We start from the raw sequence: 20321 nt of genomic DNA, 5'->3' as shown, positions 1-20321 counted from the left end.
TACTGCAAATGCCCCTGCAGTAGCTTTGCAATACATCTGCAAGGAGAAGAGGCATCCAAGCTTGGTGCTGTGCGCTCCAGCCCCACTCCTATTTGAGGGGACAGAGTAAAGCCCTTGTAGCCCAGTAACACTCAGTTTTCCAAGCTGGTTGTCAACTCATGACACTATATACCTTAGATTTGAATTATAGAGCTGTTGGAAAAACCTTTCAAGCCTTGGACCTGGCACAGAATTATACCAGTATTTCTCTGTTCTCTGCTTGTCCTCCTTGATGCTCTGCATCTGTTCAGGTATCCTTCTGGTCTATATTTTAGAGACATAAAGCCTGATCCTACAGTGGCAATCTAACTTCACCAGCGGATGCTCTTCCTTTTGTGGATCTTTTTATCCCATCAGGCTCTTCTGGCCCCTGAGAAGAAGAGTAGAAAATTAATCACTGACATCAGAATAAATATTGCAGAGGCGGTGCATGGAGCAAAATGTTTTGAAAAATGTAGTCTGTGATTAAAGATCCCAATGTACAAAGGGTCACTTTTAGTTAGAGAGGTTTAGTAGCCAAATGGGAGTTGTAAATTGTACTATCTCTATCCTTGGCTAATGCAAATAAGATCCTTTGAGGTTGGCTCATCTCTAGAAGGTCGTTAGAGCTCCACACACTGAAGGAAAAGAGATGAAGAGAAATGTTAAGGCATTTTCTGAGCCCAGCTCTACCCTTCTTCTTGTTATTTGGTATTTATTGCATTTTTATCATTATTATTTTATCTGTGTTGGTCAGTTTTGTGGCAGGGCGTCAAGAACGTCAGATCGATTTTCAGACTTTTCAGAGCACGTTCATTAAGCCATGGTAGGTGATTTTCTCCTCTGCTTGGGGTCTGCCCTTGTAGCCCTCACCCCAGGAGCTGAGAGCGTGCTTGTAACTCCGGGAATGGTCCAACAGCTGCTTCTCATATGTTTGTTCTTGCAGCCTTTGCCTCATGGTGATTGCGTGCACCAAAGTCTCTGCTGCTTTTTAGCATAATTTTTTAACATACACTAGAGTGTGTTTATGGTGGAGGAGGCAGGTACCTCGCTCTGTGAGCGGTAACCCAGGGGTCTGTGATGGTCCATAGCTCCTGAGAAAACATATTCCCAGCATCGGCCAGGAAGCCTAGACATGCTTCTCCCCTAACTGTGCGTGGATGCGCCTGGCAAAGGAGTTTCCAACCTGACCCACGACCCGGCATCATGCATGGAAAAGGAGATGGGTGACTGAGGCAGCCGGGGAAAGCTTTTCCCCAAGAATGTGCCTAGCGAAAACAGACCTGGTGTGTGCTGGTATCTTCGGAGAAGAACATGCCATTAGATGTTGGCTTTTCAAAACACTGCTCTGTACGTATCCTCTGGGATATAACATATGTACATATATTTTTTATATATATGTATATTGATATTCATGCTTCATTTTCCACCTCTTCTCTTTAAGAGGCTCAGAAGGCCACAGAGCTTTGTGGGGGTGACGGGACAAAACAGTTCATCTGAGAGTGAGTGTTGCTGGCTGAAGATAGGTTGCAAAGAACATTATTTGCCAAGGGCTGTGTTTCTGTAAGACTTGAATAAACTTTGCAGTTTGCCAGTGTTGTTAGGTGAACAGTTGGAAATTTCTGCTTCCCTGGTAGGTAAAATCTCTCTTATCGTTATTGTAACAAGATGATGATCTAGACAAGACTTGGGCTGAATTTTAATGCCCTCTGTCATCTATCTAGGCTAAAGAACAGGTCTAGCGAGTAACTGGTTTCTGAACTGAATTGCCTGAGGGCAGGAAGTGAATTTTGAAGCTTTAGCATTTGTAGCTTTGTTTATCGAAATCTCTGAGGAAAATGAGCCAATAAAGTTAGCTGAGATAGTTCATACTTTAGTTGGTGTGATCAGTAAATGAGGGTAAAAATTATGATTCTCTCATCTATTTGAACTTTCAACATCAAGGCCAGGAGCTGAGTGATCTGTTTCCCTTGCTCTGGGCAGTGAATGTTCAAGGTGCCCGAGCTCTGTCTGTGGGTTTTATTCATCTCGTGGAGAAGAGAGAAGTGATTTGGGGGTCAGCGTACACGATCCAGGAGACATGGTTCGGACACGCTTCCAAGACAGTAGAGCACAGCACGAATTGATTTGTACTGTTATGTTTTGTGTCAAACTGTAGTTTGCATTATTAATGTATTGGGATTTCTGCCTCTCTCTTTGCAGTAAACAAATATGTGGTCCGAGTTTTCACTGGTGATGTTAGTGGCAGCGGAACAGATGCAGATGTCTTCATTAATATCTTCGGTGAGAAAGGAGACACAGGTATTCAAATGCAAATCGTTTCCTAAAATATTTCTTCCTGCTCTGCAGGCCCGTGATCTGAACAACACACAGCAGCAATCTGGCGAATGCAGAATAATTTGGCTGAGCGACAGGCACAACAAATGGTGTTGTTGGCACTAGGGTTTCTCACATCCACGGTTCCCCCAAGCTGCGTCTGCGGAGGAGCGGTCGTAGCTGGACTGTGAGCACGTCTGTGATCACCTACCACCAGAAAAAAAATCGTAGGAAAAAGCATAAACGGGTGCAATAAGTGCCGGTCCACTAAGGGATCTGATACAGATGTGTTATTTACAGTGCACGCAGCGAGAGCTGAGTGTCAGACCCTTTCTGTGAAGCGGGAGGGGTGACGTCCTGTCGGTGTGGCATAGGTTGTGGCTGAGCCTGCCTGACTGTTTTGAAGGATAATCTGACCAACATTCATGTTACCTGGCTTTGATTTGATAGCGGTAGTTACTGCTTTTTTTGGTTTTATGTGCATTATATTAAAACGGGGATCTAGGCAGTTCAATTCGATTTTTTTAAAATGATGTTTTTTAACTGAATGGTAATAAAAGATTCGCCCAGACCAAAATCTGCATTCTGTTATGGAAAGAAACAGATGGAAAGTCCTGGAGATACACCTAGCAAATACTCTCTCTTCTATCATGTCAAATTCAAGGAATAATGATATGCCTGCCGAGCATCCTTGAGCAGATTATAAAACCTACTGGATGGGTTTCATCCTTGATTAAGTCTACAGGCTTTTACAAGGGGATTCATCTGGTCTCACTTGAGACATCTGAAGGCGGGTGTCTAAATTCACGCTGGTTGTCCAGGCACCCTGTCAAATCAATATAGAGAATCAACATGTCTAGAAAAGTGATTCATCCCCTTCAGAGGGAGGTGGGATGAATTGCCCTCTGCCGCCTTTCCCTGCACCGATTCTGCAGGGTGCCTTGGGTGGACGTGATCCCACTTGTACTGTAACCAGCACCATAACTGTCTTGGTTGCATCAGGGGTCAGCGCTTTAATACTTTTCATAAAGGCGAGGTCTGGAAAATATCCCAGGCTGGATCCTAATTTGTAAATAAATCCTTCCTGTATAACGCAGCAAAAAAAAAATCCTGTGTCCTCAAATGCCAAAATCTGCAGCTTGTGGCCAAACCCTTTTTAAACAGTTGGGAAATTTTTGAAGACATTAAAAATAAAGGGAGTATGTGATGGTAGGAAAAAATATAAGATCCATCTGGATATATATTTTTGAAAACTCTGAGGGCTGTAAGTAATTATGGTGTTAACATGAAAATCCTGGTCTTTTGTGTGCTCAAGAAAAGCTGCCTTTTTATTAGACTATGAAGTCCTGTGTGCTTACCTTGAAGCCTGGTTGGAGAAAGTCAGCACCTGGAGGGTGATTGGTCCAGTCACAGTGGTGGCATTCATAAATATTTATTTATTTACAAACATTCATGTGCCAATGACTTTTTCTTTCCTCCTTGGCTATTTTATTATTATTATTTTTTAGGTGTGAGGAAACTGGACAACGACAAAGACAACTTTGAGAAAGGAGCAGAGGACAAGTTCACGCTTGATGCTCCAAATCTGGGAAGGTTGAGAAAAATTAACATAGGGCATAATAACAAGGGTGGCTCTGCTGGCTGGTTCCTTGCAAAGGTTAGTTATTCCTTAGGAGATGTTTAACATAAGGGTATTCTGGGATCAAAATGTCTCACTTTTCACCCTCTCAGCGGTCTGATGCCAAGAAATGTAAGGATGTTGGCCGGAGGGCTGATGACAGAGAGGGATGGCTGGGTCTACAGCATAATCTGTGTATTCAGAGCGCAGTTTTCCCTCACCGTTGTGTGTCCACTGCTTCTATGCACTGGTTTAAAATGGGATAGCCAGAAAATAAGGGACATCCCGGTTTTAAGTAAATTGCCCATCATCTCAGGGCATGTTATGGCAGTGAGAAAATCCAGTTCTTAGGACTGGAATTTAATCTCTTAAATCTTGTTTCTCCTGCATCAGTCACTGCATAGCTTCTTTAACAGATGAGGGGGCACTCTCAAAGCTGGGGCCTCCAAGCCTTCCTGACTTTATCAGCTTAACTCATTACCAAGACAGCAAAGATACCAGACTCTAAGAAATACCTACTGAGTTTGTTCATATTGGAAATTTGCAAAGTCTTATATCTTGGCCAAATTTAAGTGATTTATCATTGGCACAGCAAATGATAAATTTGCCACAAAGACACCTGTCTTCCACTCCCACTTTCCTCCACATTTTAATCCCCTGCTTTAAGGCATGAAGGCATTGCAGCTTTTAGTGAAATGGCTGAAAAAATATTGTAAAAGGAGAAATCAATGAGCCTTTCCTCTAACCTCATTTTCTTTCCTGTGCCGGTGTCATTTAACACAGTTGGCTCTAATCCATTGAAGATCTGACCCCAAATTTGTAAAACCTCAATAACAGGATGGTTTGATGTATTACATATGCAAATATTAGCACATGCTTTTCAGCCATCCCCATAAGCTGCACTAAAAGTTATTATATTGACTGTCCATGAAAAATGCAGAAGATGAAAAACAGAGCTGTGGGGCTTCCTGTAATAAGCAGGGGGGAAAAACACAGAAAAAGAACTTTGTTCTTACAGTACAAATGAAGTCTGAATGACATGATTTTGCTGATTAGGTCACTTCAGTCTCAAAGTAGTGGCCAGTTGCAGCCAAAATATTAATCCTATTCTCTGCCACGTGAACCACTGAGATGTTTGAGATTAAGTAAAAGGCAGCTCTTGCCTTGTAAGTACAGCTGGAAGTTGGAGGAACAAGCTAAACCACAGCCCAGTTATCCTGAGCAGTTGGTAGATGTTTCTCTCTAATTTGCTCCAGGACCTGAGGGCTCTAGCGCTGTTACTCCTGGAGGAACTTGCTAAGCATCGTTAGATGTTCTTCTCATGTTTCTTGTGTCTTCAGTGCAGCTTATACTCAGAGCGGGTTTTCTACCCCTAAATATGTGAATAAAGACATTAACACTTACACAAACTGGATCAGCTGGTAGAGGGACATCTGAGTGTTGATACTGCCCCGAAACCTCATGCTCCAGCACAGCACTGCCCTCTCATGCTGACAGTCCCGACCCTGGCAGACACCGCGGTCCCTGTCTACAGAGGTGCAATGAGAATCTGTAATGCTACAGGCAATAGTTCAGTGTAACATGACTGGCAGGCTGGGAACCTCAGCGTCCCAAAGAACCATTTCACAAATATTTCAGGAAGGATAGGTTTCAGATTTTCCCTGTTAGCTCTGAAGGTAGAGAAATGTGGCAATGATGGAGAAATGTGGCAATGATGGAGAAATGTGGCAATGATGTTCTACCCTTAATAGTGAATTTTTGTTCTCTGAGGCATAGAGGCAAGTGGAGGTTTTGAGTTCTTAGTTTCTGGCTGAAAATCTCCGGGACTCTGCACTGCTTGTCTAAAATACTGCAGTAATTCTATGGAAAGCTTCAGGAACATGGATGTATGGTGGTGACAAATGCTTCAACAGGAGGTGGAAGAAACTCCAAGTGGGTAACACTGGCCTAATCTGGTGTTACAAGAGAAGACGTTCCCTGGCTTGTTTCAGTAGAACATCTCTCTAGAGTAGGGCCAAGAGCCTGGTCCTTCCATGTTAGAAACTATCCCTACCACGAGGTTTCATGGCTGTCTTTGCATGTGGTTCCATACCAGAATAACTGAGTGGAATTAGCTGATATTAGTAGCTCACACAAGCTGATCCAGTGGCCTTGATTTGTCCTAAAATTCATTGGTGCTGTTTCATAACATGGTCCCAAAACTGAGTGAGAATGAAGACAGGCTGTTCCCAAAGCAGAATGAAGAGCTGATGTTCAGTTGAACGGAGATGAGTAGCCAGCAAACCCGCTCCAGAGAAAAGACAGGCCAGCCAGCTGGTCTTGGTAGCAGAGACATTTGGTCTTGTACACTGTGAGAGATACAGATTGGGTTCACTAGAGGAAAAAAAAGAAAAAAATCCACCGCTTTTTATTAGCTGATTGTCTGAAATTCTATCAGTTCTAATTAAGGGGGGGAGAGGGATGTGCTTGAATATTAAATATCGGGTGAAATGGACAATATGCATAAGCTTCTGCTCTTCCGTCACCCCCTCGTGTAACACCTTTGCTTTTTCTGCACATATTCTGCAAAGAGCTGTTTCTTTTCGCTTAGGTGATCATTGAAGATATCGGCAACAAATGTGTGTACCAGTTCCCAGTTGGACGCTGGTTTGCTTTAGATGAAGATGACGGAAAAATCCAGAGGGACATTCTTGTAGGGGGCACTGAAGCCACAGGTAAAGTCATGGGCTGAATCCATGGTGGGAAATGCAAAGGTGCAAAGGCCTAACTGATGTTTCTAGCCATGTCTTCCCTAGACAGTTAAATGTCCTGGCCTCAGGGAGACCTAGAGTGGACCAGCTCTTGGTGACAGGCAGTTTCATGCAAGGTCCCTCAACTACCACCGCATTCCCCACTTCCACATCTCACTGGCGAAGCTGTGTGCAGGACATTCCTACTGATTTGTGACCTGATGCACCTGGATAAGGGGCTGATGGGCAAAGGGTGAAAGATCCAGCACGTACTTCAGCAAGTCACTTGCCAGCCTTCAGAAAGCAGATTGCTATTCCCAAAGTCACAAAGGTGCCACACCATAACCCATGTTAGGCTTCAGGTTATGGACTGGGGAATGATGGATCCTTTTATAAAACAAGACAGGCAGTTCCAAGCCCTAAAACTGGCTTTTTGATCATCGAACCTGATTAGAGCAGAGGCAGACAAATGTTATGTCTCTGTTAGGGGAAACCTGGATATAAAGTCAGTAAAACAAATTACCACTAGGCAGAAGATGATTTGGATAGTGTTTTGCCTGTATTTATTCATTAACAGAAAGGTAAACACTGTGACTATGCACTTAACAGGTGCTCTTTACTTCATTTCAAGGTCTATAACATCTGCAGTCTTCGTATGCCTCCCTGCATGTGCACTGGACAGTGGCCTGGGTGTGGAAACCTGATTGCATGATGTATGTTGTGAAAAATAGAAAGATAGGGGAAAGAAATCTTCTAACTAAAAGATTGCAGCTCCCTTACTAAAAACTTTCCTTGTTGTTTTGCATTTGTCAATGTACATTTATTCTGCTCTCGTAAGTTCTGTTGAAGATATTCCATTTGCACAGTGAAATGCAATGAATACAATTTTTAATGCAAACTTTAAAGAAAGACAGGATTGTTTGTAAGGCAGTGAGTTCTGACATTCCTACTTTTTCCAAGATCCCTACGAGAGTTATGGGTGGTTTAGGCCACGGCAGGACCTAGCTTGGGCCCTCACTGTTTAGACATGCTCCCTAAAACACTCTTAGAGTTAAAGAAGTGTTTCCTTATTCAATACCATAGCACAGGCCTAAGATATGCCTGTCAACGAGCCCTCTGGGAAGCAAGGCATGTAGGAAGAGGTCATATCTATTTTAGACCAACAGATAGAGCTGGAAAAAATAGAGGGTTTTTGTACATATAAATTCTATTTCAGAAAGCATTTCTCTTCCACTTGGGGCTAAAAAAAGACATTACCTCTCCCAGAGCTTGCTGTGCTGCGATCTTTAAAGTCGCACAGTGGCAGTGCAGGTCCTGCTGGCTTCTGCAGCATTAGAGGCTGCCAACCCCGCGTTCCCAGAGTGTGGTGGTGTTACACACCTTGCCCCAGCTGTTGAGAGCAACACCCCTATCCTCTCAGCATCCTTTGATGTTTCTGGTGCTCGGTACCTCTGAAAATCAAGCAACTTAGCTGCCAATTTAACTTTGCTTTCACCAAATTATCACTACAATAAGGACATCAAAACAGCACAGCTACAGTTTCAGGCTTTCTTCCAGTGAGCCATGTGATGGCAAGTTTGTGACCATGAACCTGTTTCTCTTGGACAGTATGAAATCAGCCATGTGTTCCTCAGATGTATGTGTGGAACGAAAACAAAGTGTTGCGCTGTGTCCAAGTGGAAAACTAAAAAGGACCGGTGGGAAATCACCACAACCCAATGTAAACCCAATCAAGAATTGTGACTTTCAGCCTCCTCCCTATATTCTTCCTAACCGAATTCCTGATTCCTTCAGGTATTGTGTATAATGTTGCTGTAGTGACAGGAGATATCAGAGGGGCTGGCACAAACTCCAAGATCCACGTAATCCTCCACGGCTCCAAAGGTTTAAAGAACAGTGGGAAGATTTTCTTGGAAGGAGGTGAATTTGAGCGTGCCAGGACAGATCTCTTTAACGTGGAGATAGCAGCTCTTCTCAGCCCTCTCAGCAGAGTCACCATTGGGCATGATAACTGCGGCGTCAGTTCTGGCTGGTACTGTGAAAAGGTAAGACTAGGTCGTTGGTCTGTAGGCAGCTGTCAGGTTGTCTCCTGTTCACAACCTGACCCCAACAACCAAATAAGTTTAAAAATTCTGCCTTTGTTTGGATGACAATATCCCCGGTTTAGCAAGTCAGTGTTATACATAATGCATGGTAGTAGTGATTGCCTCGAAGGCACATTAAACGCATGAATCAATCACTCACTAATTGAGTTGATTGCCCTTTGCAGTCACAAAGATAGGTATTATTTTCTGCTCAGCGCCAAAAGCATCTTCAGACGTTTGCCCAGAGGGCCAGACAGAAACATGGTCTTGGATTGTGCTGAGCATTTCAAAGCTATCATCCGTACTCAGATGTTCCTGAAGTTTTTAGATGCTGCCAGGAAAAAAGTGGCTGACCGTAGCTATCCCTGGGAGGCACTGGAGCAGCGCGGGGTTGCGTGCAGTGCCAGCAGGGCCAAGAGTGCAGCACTGCCTACCCCTCTGGCAGACTCCTGCCTGCTATTACACTCCAAAGTTGGAAGGGCATGCGGTTTTCCTGGAAAGCAAAGCTGGCTTAGGATGCATTCGGAGGTTTTCTGTGCCTTGTGTTCTCCACAAAACACTGCAGTGTGGCACGGGGCATGCGTTGTGCACTGGCCCAACGTGAACTCCTGCGACCACGCTGCCTGTTCTCCTTGGCTTCCCCGGTGGTGTTTTGCCACTTCTTGGTAGACCCGTTTTGGTGTACTCTGGAGGAGTGGGAATAACAAGACGGGAGGGTCCTGAATATACTCCTAACGGGGAACCATGCAACGACCTGGTCTTGTTCATGCAGACTCGTCCAGGGAACCCGGCTCTGAGAGCAGGACCGATATCCCCCACTCTGTCATTGCTTCAGTTGCTTAAGACTTGCCATATTCAAATTCACCTCTCCGGTTTCTTTCTCTAGGTGGTGGTTTACTGCCCGTTCACTGGTATCGAGCAAACCTTCCCTTGTGGGAAATGGCTGGATGAAGATGAAGGAGATGGCCTCATAGAACGGGAGCTCTACGAAATGGTCTCCCTGCGCCAGAGAAGACTAAAAAGTAGGTACAAGCGTGCAGTAGCCTCCTGTGACCCGGCTCCGTGGCAGTGCCCTGCATGCCACCCACGCAATGCAACGTGGGTAGGCCCATGGTCAACCGGAGGCCGAAGTGCATCAGGACCTGCTTGAGTTTCCTCTTTGAATGTCCCGGTTTGGAAAGTTAAAGAAAAAATGAAACCCTTAAAGTATTTTGAAGAACTGCACTCATTTTCTAATGGGAAAGAAATGGGGTCTAGCAGCCTTCCGAGTTCGCTAGGCTTATGAATGCTACATCCTCACCTTTGCAGGCAAGCCAGGAGGTTTCTTCTCATTATAGCATTAAAACCTACTTGGTTCCAAGGGAAACTAAACCTAAATATATTAAAAATACAGATCTGAGGGAAAACAGGAAGAAAAAACAAACTCTTCCCACCAGCTTTAATTTTTTTACTCTGGGTCTTAGAGGAAAAAACAAGGTATTAGTCCTGTCCAGCTGCCAAATGTGCCTCCCAAGGTGAGCAAGCACTGCATTTGAAGCCTTTTCTCTAGAGGGAAATGCATGTGCTTGCTTGGAGGTGCTGCTCAGTGCCGTGCAGGGCAGTGCACCAGTACGATTCCTTCACACGAGCCTTGCTGGCTGCGTTTGCACCAAGCGATGCTGTCTCACCCGTGTTAGTGTGTGTGTGTAAGCAGAATGTTTTAATTAGGATAATAGATGCAGTTTAATCAGAATGCTTCGGGTGGGCTCCTGCTTAAGCAGCAGTTCATTTAAATAAGCTTTATCTAAATGTTAGTCAGTGTTATAACCACATTACGTCTCTGCCTCGGTCCATTTAACTAAAGCATCTGCAACCTTTAACCCTCTATTATCAGCTCTGATTGTTATTGACAGGCTAATTCCCCTGCTGCCGCAGTGCAGGAGATAGACAGAGAGCATTAGCCTTGAGGAATCTGCGACCTTTAGCTGCCAGATTAGAGAAGCGTAAGACTTGGAGTTAGAAAAGACCTATTATGTCATCTCGCCTATCGCTCTGTGCATGCAGGACCGTCCTTTTCTGTGGGTTGATCAAAGCTCGGTTCAACCTCACTTTGGGTATCCATGGTGAAATGGCTCCCTGCACGGTGTTCCCCCAGCGAGCTGTAGCTCGACATGTAGCTTGTTTTTATTCTCTGCCTTTTTTATCCCCCCACCCCTTATCTTGCTTGTTATCCTAGGAACCATTGTGTCGGGTCCAGCTCCCCTTGGTGTTTGTACCCTGGGGGAGAGTTGCTTTGGCTCAGAGAGTTTCCTAACTGCCCAGATTGCTTGATGTGAAGGGGAGTTTGGGTGAGACACAGGGGAATTTGTCCACCCAGCCCTGCGAGGATGATGATGGTTGCTTGGGGAATGCCTAGGGTCTCCCTGGCTGCTGCAGACCAAGCTCACCCAGGTTTCTCCTGGTGTGGTTTCTCCCTGCCAGCCCTCTGTTGGCATATACTCCTGATATAAGGTTCCCTCTCCTCCTCCCTGTACATGCATCATTCCTCTTCTCCTTCCCCTCAGCAGCAGAGGTCAGGGAGGCCAAGCAGGAAAGATGAAAGGAGTCTCTGGTGTCCAGTTTGGCTTTGCTCTTTTCCCTGGCCGCTATATCACATGCCATGAGCAAACTTGCCTCAGCTCCATTTCTGCTCGGATAAAGCTCGTTGGTGCTTTTCAGAAGACAGTGTTCATGAACATCTTGAATACTATTTAAATAGGGGAGAAACTTTTTCTGAAGAAGTGTTTCCTCTCCCCACTCATTTTTTGGGTAGCTCAGTCCCCTCCCTTTTGTAATTACATGCTGAGTAGATCAGTAAAAAGCTAATTTATATGCACATTGTAGTATTTTTATATTCAATTCTGGGCTCTGAAGGTCAAGCTGTGCTCATGTGGGCTCAGGCATACCAAAAGGGTTAGCAATTCTTTCATTAGAATTTGTTAATAATTCAGCCAATGTCTGAGTCGGGAAAGAAACCTGTTCCCTCTCCTGTAGGTGCAGCAAGGCCTGCAGAAGTGAAACAGATTATTATGAATGAAGTGAGAATGCAGATGAGGGGCTCTCTAGAGGAAATAATGTCACCTTCACACATGCAGCCATTCCCTTATATGTAAACCAATGTGAATTTGCTGCATACAGGCTCTTCTTATAGTTAAAATGCTGGGTAAGGACTTAAGAAATGCAAATTCAGCTTGTAGCTTTGCTGCAGACTTTGGGCACTTCACTTGGAATAACAGAAGCGCTAATTGAAATTGGGTGGGATTTAGGTATTTAAATCATATAAACACTTCTGAAAAACACCTTCACCTCCCTCTGAGCATGTTTGTCCCACATCATGCAACCTGGTGAGAGACACCTGAACTGGATCCAAGCAAGGCATACCGGAGCATAGTACCTGTCCTGCAAGAAGCGTATCTGGACTAATTGGCCTGATATCTCAGGAAGGCTCGTTAGCTCAAGGTGAAGTGGTATGTGGTTGCATCCATATTGCTGCTTGTTCTAGAAGCAGCTCATCTAGAGCGAGTTTTGGGAGCTACCTGGACCTGCATCACACGGTATCAGGTACTTGGAGCTTCTTTCCCATTGACAAAAAGAAAGATGACACTAATTCCCTGCATTAAAAATGGTCTTTGAAGCTAGAGTTATGAGTGTTGGAGAAGTATACTGAAACTGCAGAGATGGAGCAATTCCCTAGATTATCCTGTTACTAATGTATGACATATAATAATGTGATTCACACATAAAGTGGTGATTTATGTGTTTTCTCATTTTATTTTAAAGTGAGACACATTATTATTATATTTCCAGGCAATCTCTTTCCAGTACATCATGTAGCAGCTGATAATGTTTGTGCAGAAAAGGATAAAATATCCACATCTTCTTTCATCCAGCCCTCTCTACCACTCAAGGGAAATGATGAGAATTGTATTTTTAATGCTTTTAATGCTTCTAATTATGTTTAAAATTTAACTTTTAAACAAAATGCCGTGAACCTTTTTTTGCAGAAAATCCTTGGTCTCTCTGGATCTGGACAAGCGACATTAAGAATGCAGGGACAGATGCCACCATCTTTTTCCAGGTTTATGGAGACAAGGGAAAGTCAGATGAGATGAAGCTGGACAACAATTCAGACAACTTTGAAACTGGACAGACTGACAAGTTCATGGTATGGATCCTGTGTGAGTGGTCAGTTTGGCATAGTATGGCTTCCAAAGACATAAACTTTAGCTCTGTATGGAAAGCCAACAGCACGAGACCTTTATGTCAGCATGAGATCTCAATAGAGCCTTCTTGAGTAGAGGAGAAGCCATTCAGTTTGGTGGTGATGCAAATGATTTCCCCACCTCTAGATCTGTCCTGCCTTCTCCAAATAGGGCTTAGGCTGATATTCCAGGGTGCTCAGGTGGCAATGACCTCAAGTCACGATGACATTAAATACTACCTCTCCTCTGTAGCTCCTGAAGTAGATAGCCTTTACCCTCAGGCACAGCTCCATCCCCATAAAAGACCTGCTGCACCCACTTAGACCATTTTAAAGGAGAAATGGACTTAATATTCCCTGTCAAGAGTGTTTTCTGAGATCACAAGGAACAACACTGCAACCTTAGAAAGAAGCAAGCAGCCACATTCCCTGTGGGGCTGCTTCTTAGGTGTCACGATCTTTGGGATTTTTGGAGTAAGGTAATACTCCTTTTACTCCCCTCCCAGTGCCTCAATGGGCATAAGCTATTTACAGGAGGAGTAGCAGAGGTGTTTCTTGTCCTGAGTGACGAGGTCTTCACCCTCCCTGGACATGAGCCTCTGAATATTTGGGGCTGAGCTTCAGCAGCATGCTGAGTTTGGAGGCTGGGGAGGGTTGCCTTGTGTTCTCAACTCCCCTTTCCCCATTCTCCAGTATGTTCCTAAAAGTTAACTAGGCACTAGCCAGAGAAAAGTTGAGAAGCAAAGGATTTTAATTCATGGCTGTGGCTAGAACATTCACCCCTTTTGCATCAAAATCCATAACCATCTTTTGGAAAAAGTGTGGCCGTGTTTTGCAGGTCCTGTTTGAGAAAAAGCTGCAGCTTGACATGAGCCTTTAGTTGTTATTTGGAAAACAGTTTCAAGGAGCTCTCGTGATCAAGGGTGTCTGGATTCAGCCTATATGTTGTCCTCTCATGAAAAGAGAGGCATCGAGCTGTCTTTGCAGACTGGGGTTTAGTACTTTTTAAGAACATTAGTTTTTAACATCTCTCTGATTTGGCTCTTAAAAGAAGTTTTGTGGCACGCTTTGTGTATACGCGTTGCCGACCTACAGAAATGAGTAATGTTCTTTTTTTTCTGTAGATTGAACTCCCTGATCTCGGCACATTTTACAAGCTTCGGATATGGCATGAGAAGAGGAACCCCTTTGCAGGCTGGCATCTGAATAAGGTGAGAGCAAGGAAAGCTAAACCTGAAAAGCCACACTGGTCACAAAAGCGTACGTTGTCAGTCGTGCATCACTGCCTTTGCCAGCTGGCAGTTGAGTTTGACATGCTGCGGTCAAAGGCCTCCGTTCACAGACTGTGCTGAGTGAAGAGTGGAAGTGGAGATCCTACGTGAAAATGGGGCATGAAGGAGGAGACACTGTAGCCCCTGCAAAAAGGTGTGGAGAGCAAAGAATTCATTGCATGTTTTTTTGGGAGGAAATTCTTTCTCCTACCCATCCCTGTCAGTTCAGTCTGGTGGACAGCACCCCTTATGTATGCTGTGCAGAAGTGGAGGTCATCTCCTTTGTGGAGTCACATCTGTTGTTTCAGGCCCCGACGAGAGGAGGGAAAGAGTATTTCCCAGCACTGATTGACACTTCCAGCAAAGCTCTTGGCTTAGAGGGCTGCGCCTGTGCTGAGTCCTAGCAGTTTTCTTCCACCAGGGTCTTAGCTCTTGTGCTAGGACTTTGGAAAAACGTGTGAAAGCAGTGAAGGTTGCTGCAGGCGGATGTGTGTAGGGGATGTAAATCTTCCCAACTAGCAACAGCAGATCCTAGTCCCTTTTCTTGCTTTCATAGCCCCAAAACCTGGGGCATCGCATGCAGTTCTTGCTGTACTAGGCAAGCTAGGAGCTGAACTGGTCTTTGTGATGTGAGATCTAGGCTTTAGGTTCAGCTAGGCAGGGAGGAGGCGGTAGGCACAAGGAGAGGAGTAGCAACAAGTCACCCTGTCCTGCTACAGCACTTGGGGTTGCCAAAAATAAGCCAGTAATTAGTGGCAAATGTGATGTTTGCATTTTGTGTTGGAACATGTGGGAAAGGAGAGCAATGTGAAATGGCAGCTTCCCGCAGCCCAGATTGATGCTAAAAAGCACGTTCCCCCATCTTCTTGACGCCAGACCACTCTCATTCCCCTCCCACCACCACACATGCCCTTCTCTCTGCCCCTCAGCAACCTTCTTGCTCTCAGAGACCATTACTGTACAGAACAAGAGAGGCAAATAAGTCCCTTCCTGGCCCGTTTAGGCTGGTCATAAATAAGGAGAAGAAAAACTGCTAAAGGAGGACACCTATGATACAGTGAAGTGTAGCCTGTCCTGACGGGCCGACAGCTCCATTGCTGGAGTTGAACGCATGCAGACCGGAGGAACCAGCGGAGGCTGTGCAGGAGGGAGCCATAATGTGCTGTTCGGGAGGTATACAAGGTGATCTTCTTCATCTTCATTCATATTTCCTTTGTTCCATGTGCAATGATTACTATGCTGTCAGCCCTTACCTAGATCTGGAAGGCAGGTAGTTCATCTCTAAGCTTCACCCATATTCTTTCTTGAAAGTCTTGAGGATTTCTCTGCACTTAAGAAAACATTCACTTTTTTCTGCAGCCATAAATAACTGTGATGATAAATCACAATTTACCGCTTAGAGATTTTTCTTCTGTGCCTCTAATGTGCTTTGACAGACTCTGTTCTGCATTGTTAGGGAGCTGCGAAGGCAAATGCAACTCAACACCTTGCCTGTGGGGAGAGGGCAGCACGTATTGCTGCGTTCACCACATTGCAGGAAAGGGTCTAAAGACCTTTTTGTCTGTGGTTGTTAGCAAAGAGAAAGTGCTGGTCAGACTTTGGGCCACCACAGTCATCTTTATTAGTTTGTTCACAAGCGGTGACCAAGAATGCCTTGTTCTTCCATACATTTCCCTTCTTTTCCCTCATGGAAATTGGGCTCAGGCAAGAGGGATCTGCCCATGGGGATTCAGTTCGGACCAAACTGCCTGACCAAATGTGGCCACGATGCATGAAGTCGATCTGCCTGGGTACAGCAAGTCCAACACTTTTTGGGTGTATCAGGCTCACTGCACATGAATCCCATCACTCATGCATCTGTTTTAGCAGCCAGGAGCTCCGGATGAAGCCTTAAGAACGCGTTGTTCCATTCCTCACACATTTCATGCTGAGCTTACTTCATATCGGGGTAAGGGTCCATCTTCTACTACAAAAATGTAGAAACAGCCATTACTTGTCAGACCGAAAGGCTGCCTAGCCCAACATCCGCTCTCCTATGGGACCCAAGTGGGTGATTAGAGAACAATAAGAAAAGGACAAGCATTTTTGATACTTCCCCTTAATATTGTTCCAGCATGGAATTACTTCCAGCTCAGGCATTTAATTCCTGATCTGACCTACTAAATAACATGAATTTAGTAGGTTTATTTGTTTTCAATTTACTTGCTCAAAAGTTCCAGTCTTCCTTTGAATTTTAAAACTTTGAGCAACTCTTAACTGCTTTTGGCAAGGAGTTCACAGGCTGATTATCTCCTTTTGTTTGTTTTGAAATTTTTCTCTACAAGCAGCATTTGATGCCCTCTATTTCTTGTACCAGAAGAGAGAGTGAACAGTTGACCCCCCCGCCTTCTCCATACCACCTGTGATTTTGTAGACCTTCATCATATCGTCCCTTCCCCTGCTCCTCCAGCCATCTGCAGAGTCCCGACTTATTACTCATACAGAAGCTACTCCACATCTTTGATCACCCTTGTTACCATTTTCAGAGTGTTTTCCTAAATTTGCTGTGCACTTTCATGAGAAGAGGGCACTTGAATTGCACTTGCTATCCAAGACATGCTCTAACTGTAGCTTTATGCAGTGGAATAATGATTGTTTCTGTCCTGATGTCTGTTTCTTTCCTAATAATCTCTCCATTTTTTTTCTTTTTCTTTTTTTTTTTTACCTCCACTCAATACTGAGCTGATGTTTCCATCGTGCTGCTCAGCCTGATGGCTGAAGACTAGAATCAAGGTCCTGAACTTGTCAGTGGAAACAAGCAGTGCTAGAGGGACGGGACCATAATGTTGCAAAGAAGCCAGAAAACTGCATTTTACATAAGATTTTTGTATTGTTTTGCCTTTTGCTTTGGATAGGGTAAATGTTAGTGACCCTGCCTGGCAGTGGTAAATGCGTCGGTCGTCATGGCCTCCTTGAAAGGTAGAAGGTTCCTCTCTGCAAAGTTCATTCTCTTGTGTGATAAGCCAAGTCATCATGGTAACTATGCTTTAAAAAGAAATTGCTTGCTCCTCTGCGCTTCCCAGCGTGCCCTGCCTGCTCTGTGGTGTCCCATCTTCATCTGAGGACTCAGATCACCCGTGTTTTGTCTGGGCACAGTGTGGCACGTGGTGAGCAATTGCTGAGAATCGTGGTATGGATCAAAACTTTCACAACATGCGGGAGCCATCGGCCCACGAGATCCACCGGCAGAGAAAGAAGGAAGGAAAAGGCATCGGATACGACAGCCTTTCGTCGGTACCTGGTGGCCTCGCTCTGGAAGGCGTTCAGGTGCGCCACGGCGTGCGAGTCTCAAAGGCATCCTCCTTATTAACGCGCGTTATTTCTCTGCTGTGACCTACTCTGGCTTCCCAGGCAAAAAAAACCCTGTCAGGACCTTCTGCTTTTTGTCTCTAAGCCTCTGAACTCACGTGGTGTTTTGGTTTAATGAAGGTAACTCTGCTGAAAACGCTGACAAAAGAAAAATACTCCTTCAACTGCGGCCGTTGGCTAGATATAAATGAAGACGACAACGAGATCGTGCGGGAGCTCCCTGCAGAGGGGTCTCTAGTGACTGAAGTCATGCCAGGTGAGAGCCGCGGGCTCCGTATGGCGGCTTGTTAAGGGCTGGAGGGAAAGAAACCTTCTTTGTGCAAGCGATGCGCAGGCAAGACCCCTGCAATTCAATTAGCCTCCCTTTCTGGCACTTTCTCTCTGCAGCATTTTCCGTGTGCATCATTAGCTGCAGGGAGCATCAGAAATCCCAGACGCGTATTCTGTGCAGACTTCTTTGTGGTGGGAGATGGGAGAGATCTGGCCATAGCACAATTGTTTTCAGTGGCATACTTTCTTCAACTTGTGGGGTTTTTTTTTCCAGCTTCTATTTTTTCTGCTATCCCTTAAATAGTGGAATGCCAGGCTCAAATGAATGCTCATGAAAAGCATGATTAGCTGAAATGCAGCTTAAAATTTAACAATCATTTTTGCACTTAGAAGTTTTATTTAATTATATGCACCTTTACGCAACTATATGAATAAACATATATACTTGCACCGAGCAATGTGTGCAGGGGCATAGGGACCTTTCATTACCTGTGAGCAATCAGAAACATTTTTCAGTTAACTAAACCCAAACTGGAAGGTTAATTAAAGAAAGCCACAGAGCTTCCCATTGGCTTTCTGAAGTCCATCTTTCCATCTTGATCTTGTACCACAAAAATTAAACGTACTTGGAGAGAGAATTTTGGAGATCAGAATAGCCCAAGACAGCTATTGGGGTTTCTTTTACTTCCATGGATGTATCCAATGCCAACTGCTTGCAGAGATGGGGCTCCATGCTCTGCAGACCACGAGTCTCCTGTTTTCTGAAATTTCCTATGAACTCAGTGATCTGCATGCAGCTGAGCTGTTCTGCAGAAGAGGAAGAGTAATTGTAATTGCAGATCTTATTAAAATGTAAATAAACTTGTTTTCAAAATGTTTTTTTAATCAGTTGTGGAGAGGGTTGCTTGAGTTCAAATGCAGGCACTTCCCCATAAGGAGCAATCGAGCTGCGTGGAGGCAAGAAGCAGCACCTAAGTGTTGGGCTTGCTAGTGGGTTTGGGAGGCTGGATCGTAGCTTCTCACCTCACCTTGAGGAAAGGCAAATGTGGTCGTGGTTTAACCTGCAGAAACTCTCCGAGTCATGGTTTGTGCCAGGCTTCCTTCCTGAACGCTTTGCGGACATCAGCCACTCCTTCCTTGGAAATACGGTGGAAAGATGACTCTGCGGGTTTTACCCAAAGGGGAGGGTGTTTCTGTGTGGTTGCTTGGAGGGATTTTATTTTATTATTAACATTTTGGGCCTTGCAATTTTGTTTTTCCTTTTGCTAATGATAACGTGAAATGCAGAAGTCACTACATTGGCACAATGGCCAACTGAAAGTGTCAACACCTGAAATTAATTGCGAGTCTGTGGAAAAATGCAGTAAATGTAAACAACAATTAATTGTGTTGCCAAAATTAATAAATTTCTGTCTTCACAGTGATAAAGTACCGCGTGACGGTTTGCACCGGGACGGTGAGTGGGAGTGGCACGGATGCCAACGTCTTCGTCTGCCTCATTGGCGACCAGGGAGACACCGGCGAGCGCGTTCTGTACAACTGCATCAACACCGTTAATAAATTCGAAAAAGGCAACGTAAGTTCATGCGACAAACGGGCTGGAACGTGCTGATTAAAGAGTGAGACCGTTTGTGGATTTTTTTGAGATATGCATTTGCAAGCTCAGCTGATTTGTCTGCTGGTTTGGCCTTCGGGAATAGGGGGACCTAAATTGTAGGCATAGGGTATCGTAGCTGGTTGTAGGAGGGAGGCTTAGGCCAGGGGCAGCATGGCCTTGCTTGGCCATGGGAGGTTCATAAGAGTCCCCCGGTTTGCTCCCCAGCTAAGTATCGACTGTTGAAATTGCGGCTTCAGATTGGGGAAGGATTCCAGGAAATTCGTCCATCTTCCAAGAACAAGGGGGAGCCTTTCTTCCTCCATCTGATAGTGGGAAAAATTGTTTTTTATGGCAAAGGAGGCAAAAGCGTCGTATTTAATGCACAAAGCAGAAGCTCAATGTATTTTCTTTTTATACTTCCCTCGCTCTCCCCTCCACAGTGCCACACTCAATTTTCATGTCTTATTCGCAGTCTGTTTTCAACATGTTTTTGTATGCTGGTGTCCCGAATAAGTGGGATGGAACAGGTCTGAAAAGGAAGCTGAGTCTCTTCATGGAAAGCAGGAGATAATGAAGAGGTCAGATTGTAGCTAATGCCCTTGTTGCATTAACAAACAAATTGTGTGCTGATCTGATCCATGGGGGTCAACCTACTTTATATATATTCAATTGTGACACGCATTTTGGATCTCTAGGGTCCAACTTAAACTAATAAAGTCTCATCAGTATCTCCTAAAGGAGAGCTTGAGAATTTGATCATAGGGCTCTGCAAATTGCCCATCTTTTGTGTCACGATTTGGTTGAAAATTTTGAATGGAAAGAAAATGAGGATAAGAGGATGCCACGCTTTC

At 44.7% G+C, this 20321-nt stretch overlaps 1 protein-coding gene across 1 annotated transcript in view; it reads left to right on the top strand.

The window, feature by feature from the left end:
* LOC112994502 (lipoxygenase homology PLAT domains 1) overlaps positions 1-20321 on the top strand; it is a 117817-nt gene that overhangs the window by 11677 nt on the left and 85819 nt on the right. The window contains exons 3-11 of the mRNA XM_026118912.2: positions 2221-2319; positions 3843-3991; positions 6543-6666; positions 8476-8726; positions 9652-9787; positions 12788-12948; positions 14109-14195; positions 17724-17859; positions 19295-19449. Coding sequence (XP_025974697.2) covers positions 2221-2319; positions 3843-3991; positions 6543-6666; positions 8476-8726; positions 9652-9787; positions 12788-12948; positions 14109-14195; positions 17724-17859; positions 19295-19449 — 1298 coding nt within the window. The remainder of the gene's footprint in view (positions 1-2220; positions 2320-3842; positions 3992-6542; positions 6667-8475; positions 8727-9651; positions 9788-12787; positions 12949-14108; positions 14196-17723; positions 17860-19294; positions 19450-20321) is intronic.

The sequence above is a fragment of the Dromaius novaehollandiae genome, chromosome W, assembly GCF_036370855.1.
Source record: "Dromaius novaehollandiae isolate bDroNov1 chromosome W, bDroNov1.hap1, whole genome shotgun sequence".
Lineage (NCBI taxonomy): Eukaryota > Metazoa > Chordata > Aves > Casuariiformes > Dromaiidae > Dromaius > Dromaius novaehollandiae.
The sequence above is the reverse complement of the archived record's forward strand: the minus strand, read 5'-3'. Positions and strand labels throughout refer to the sequence as shown.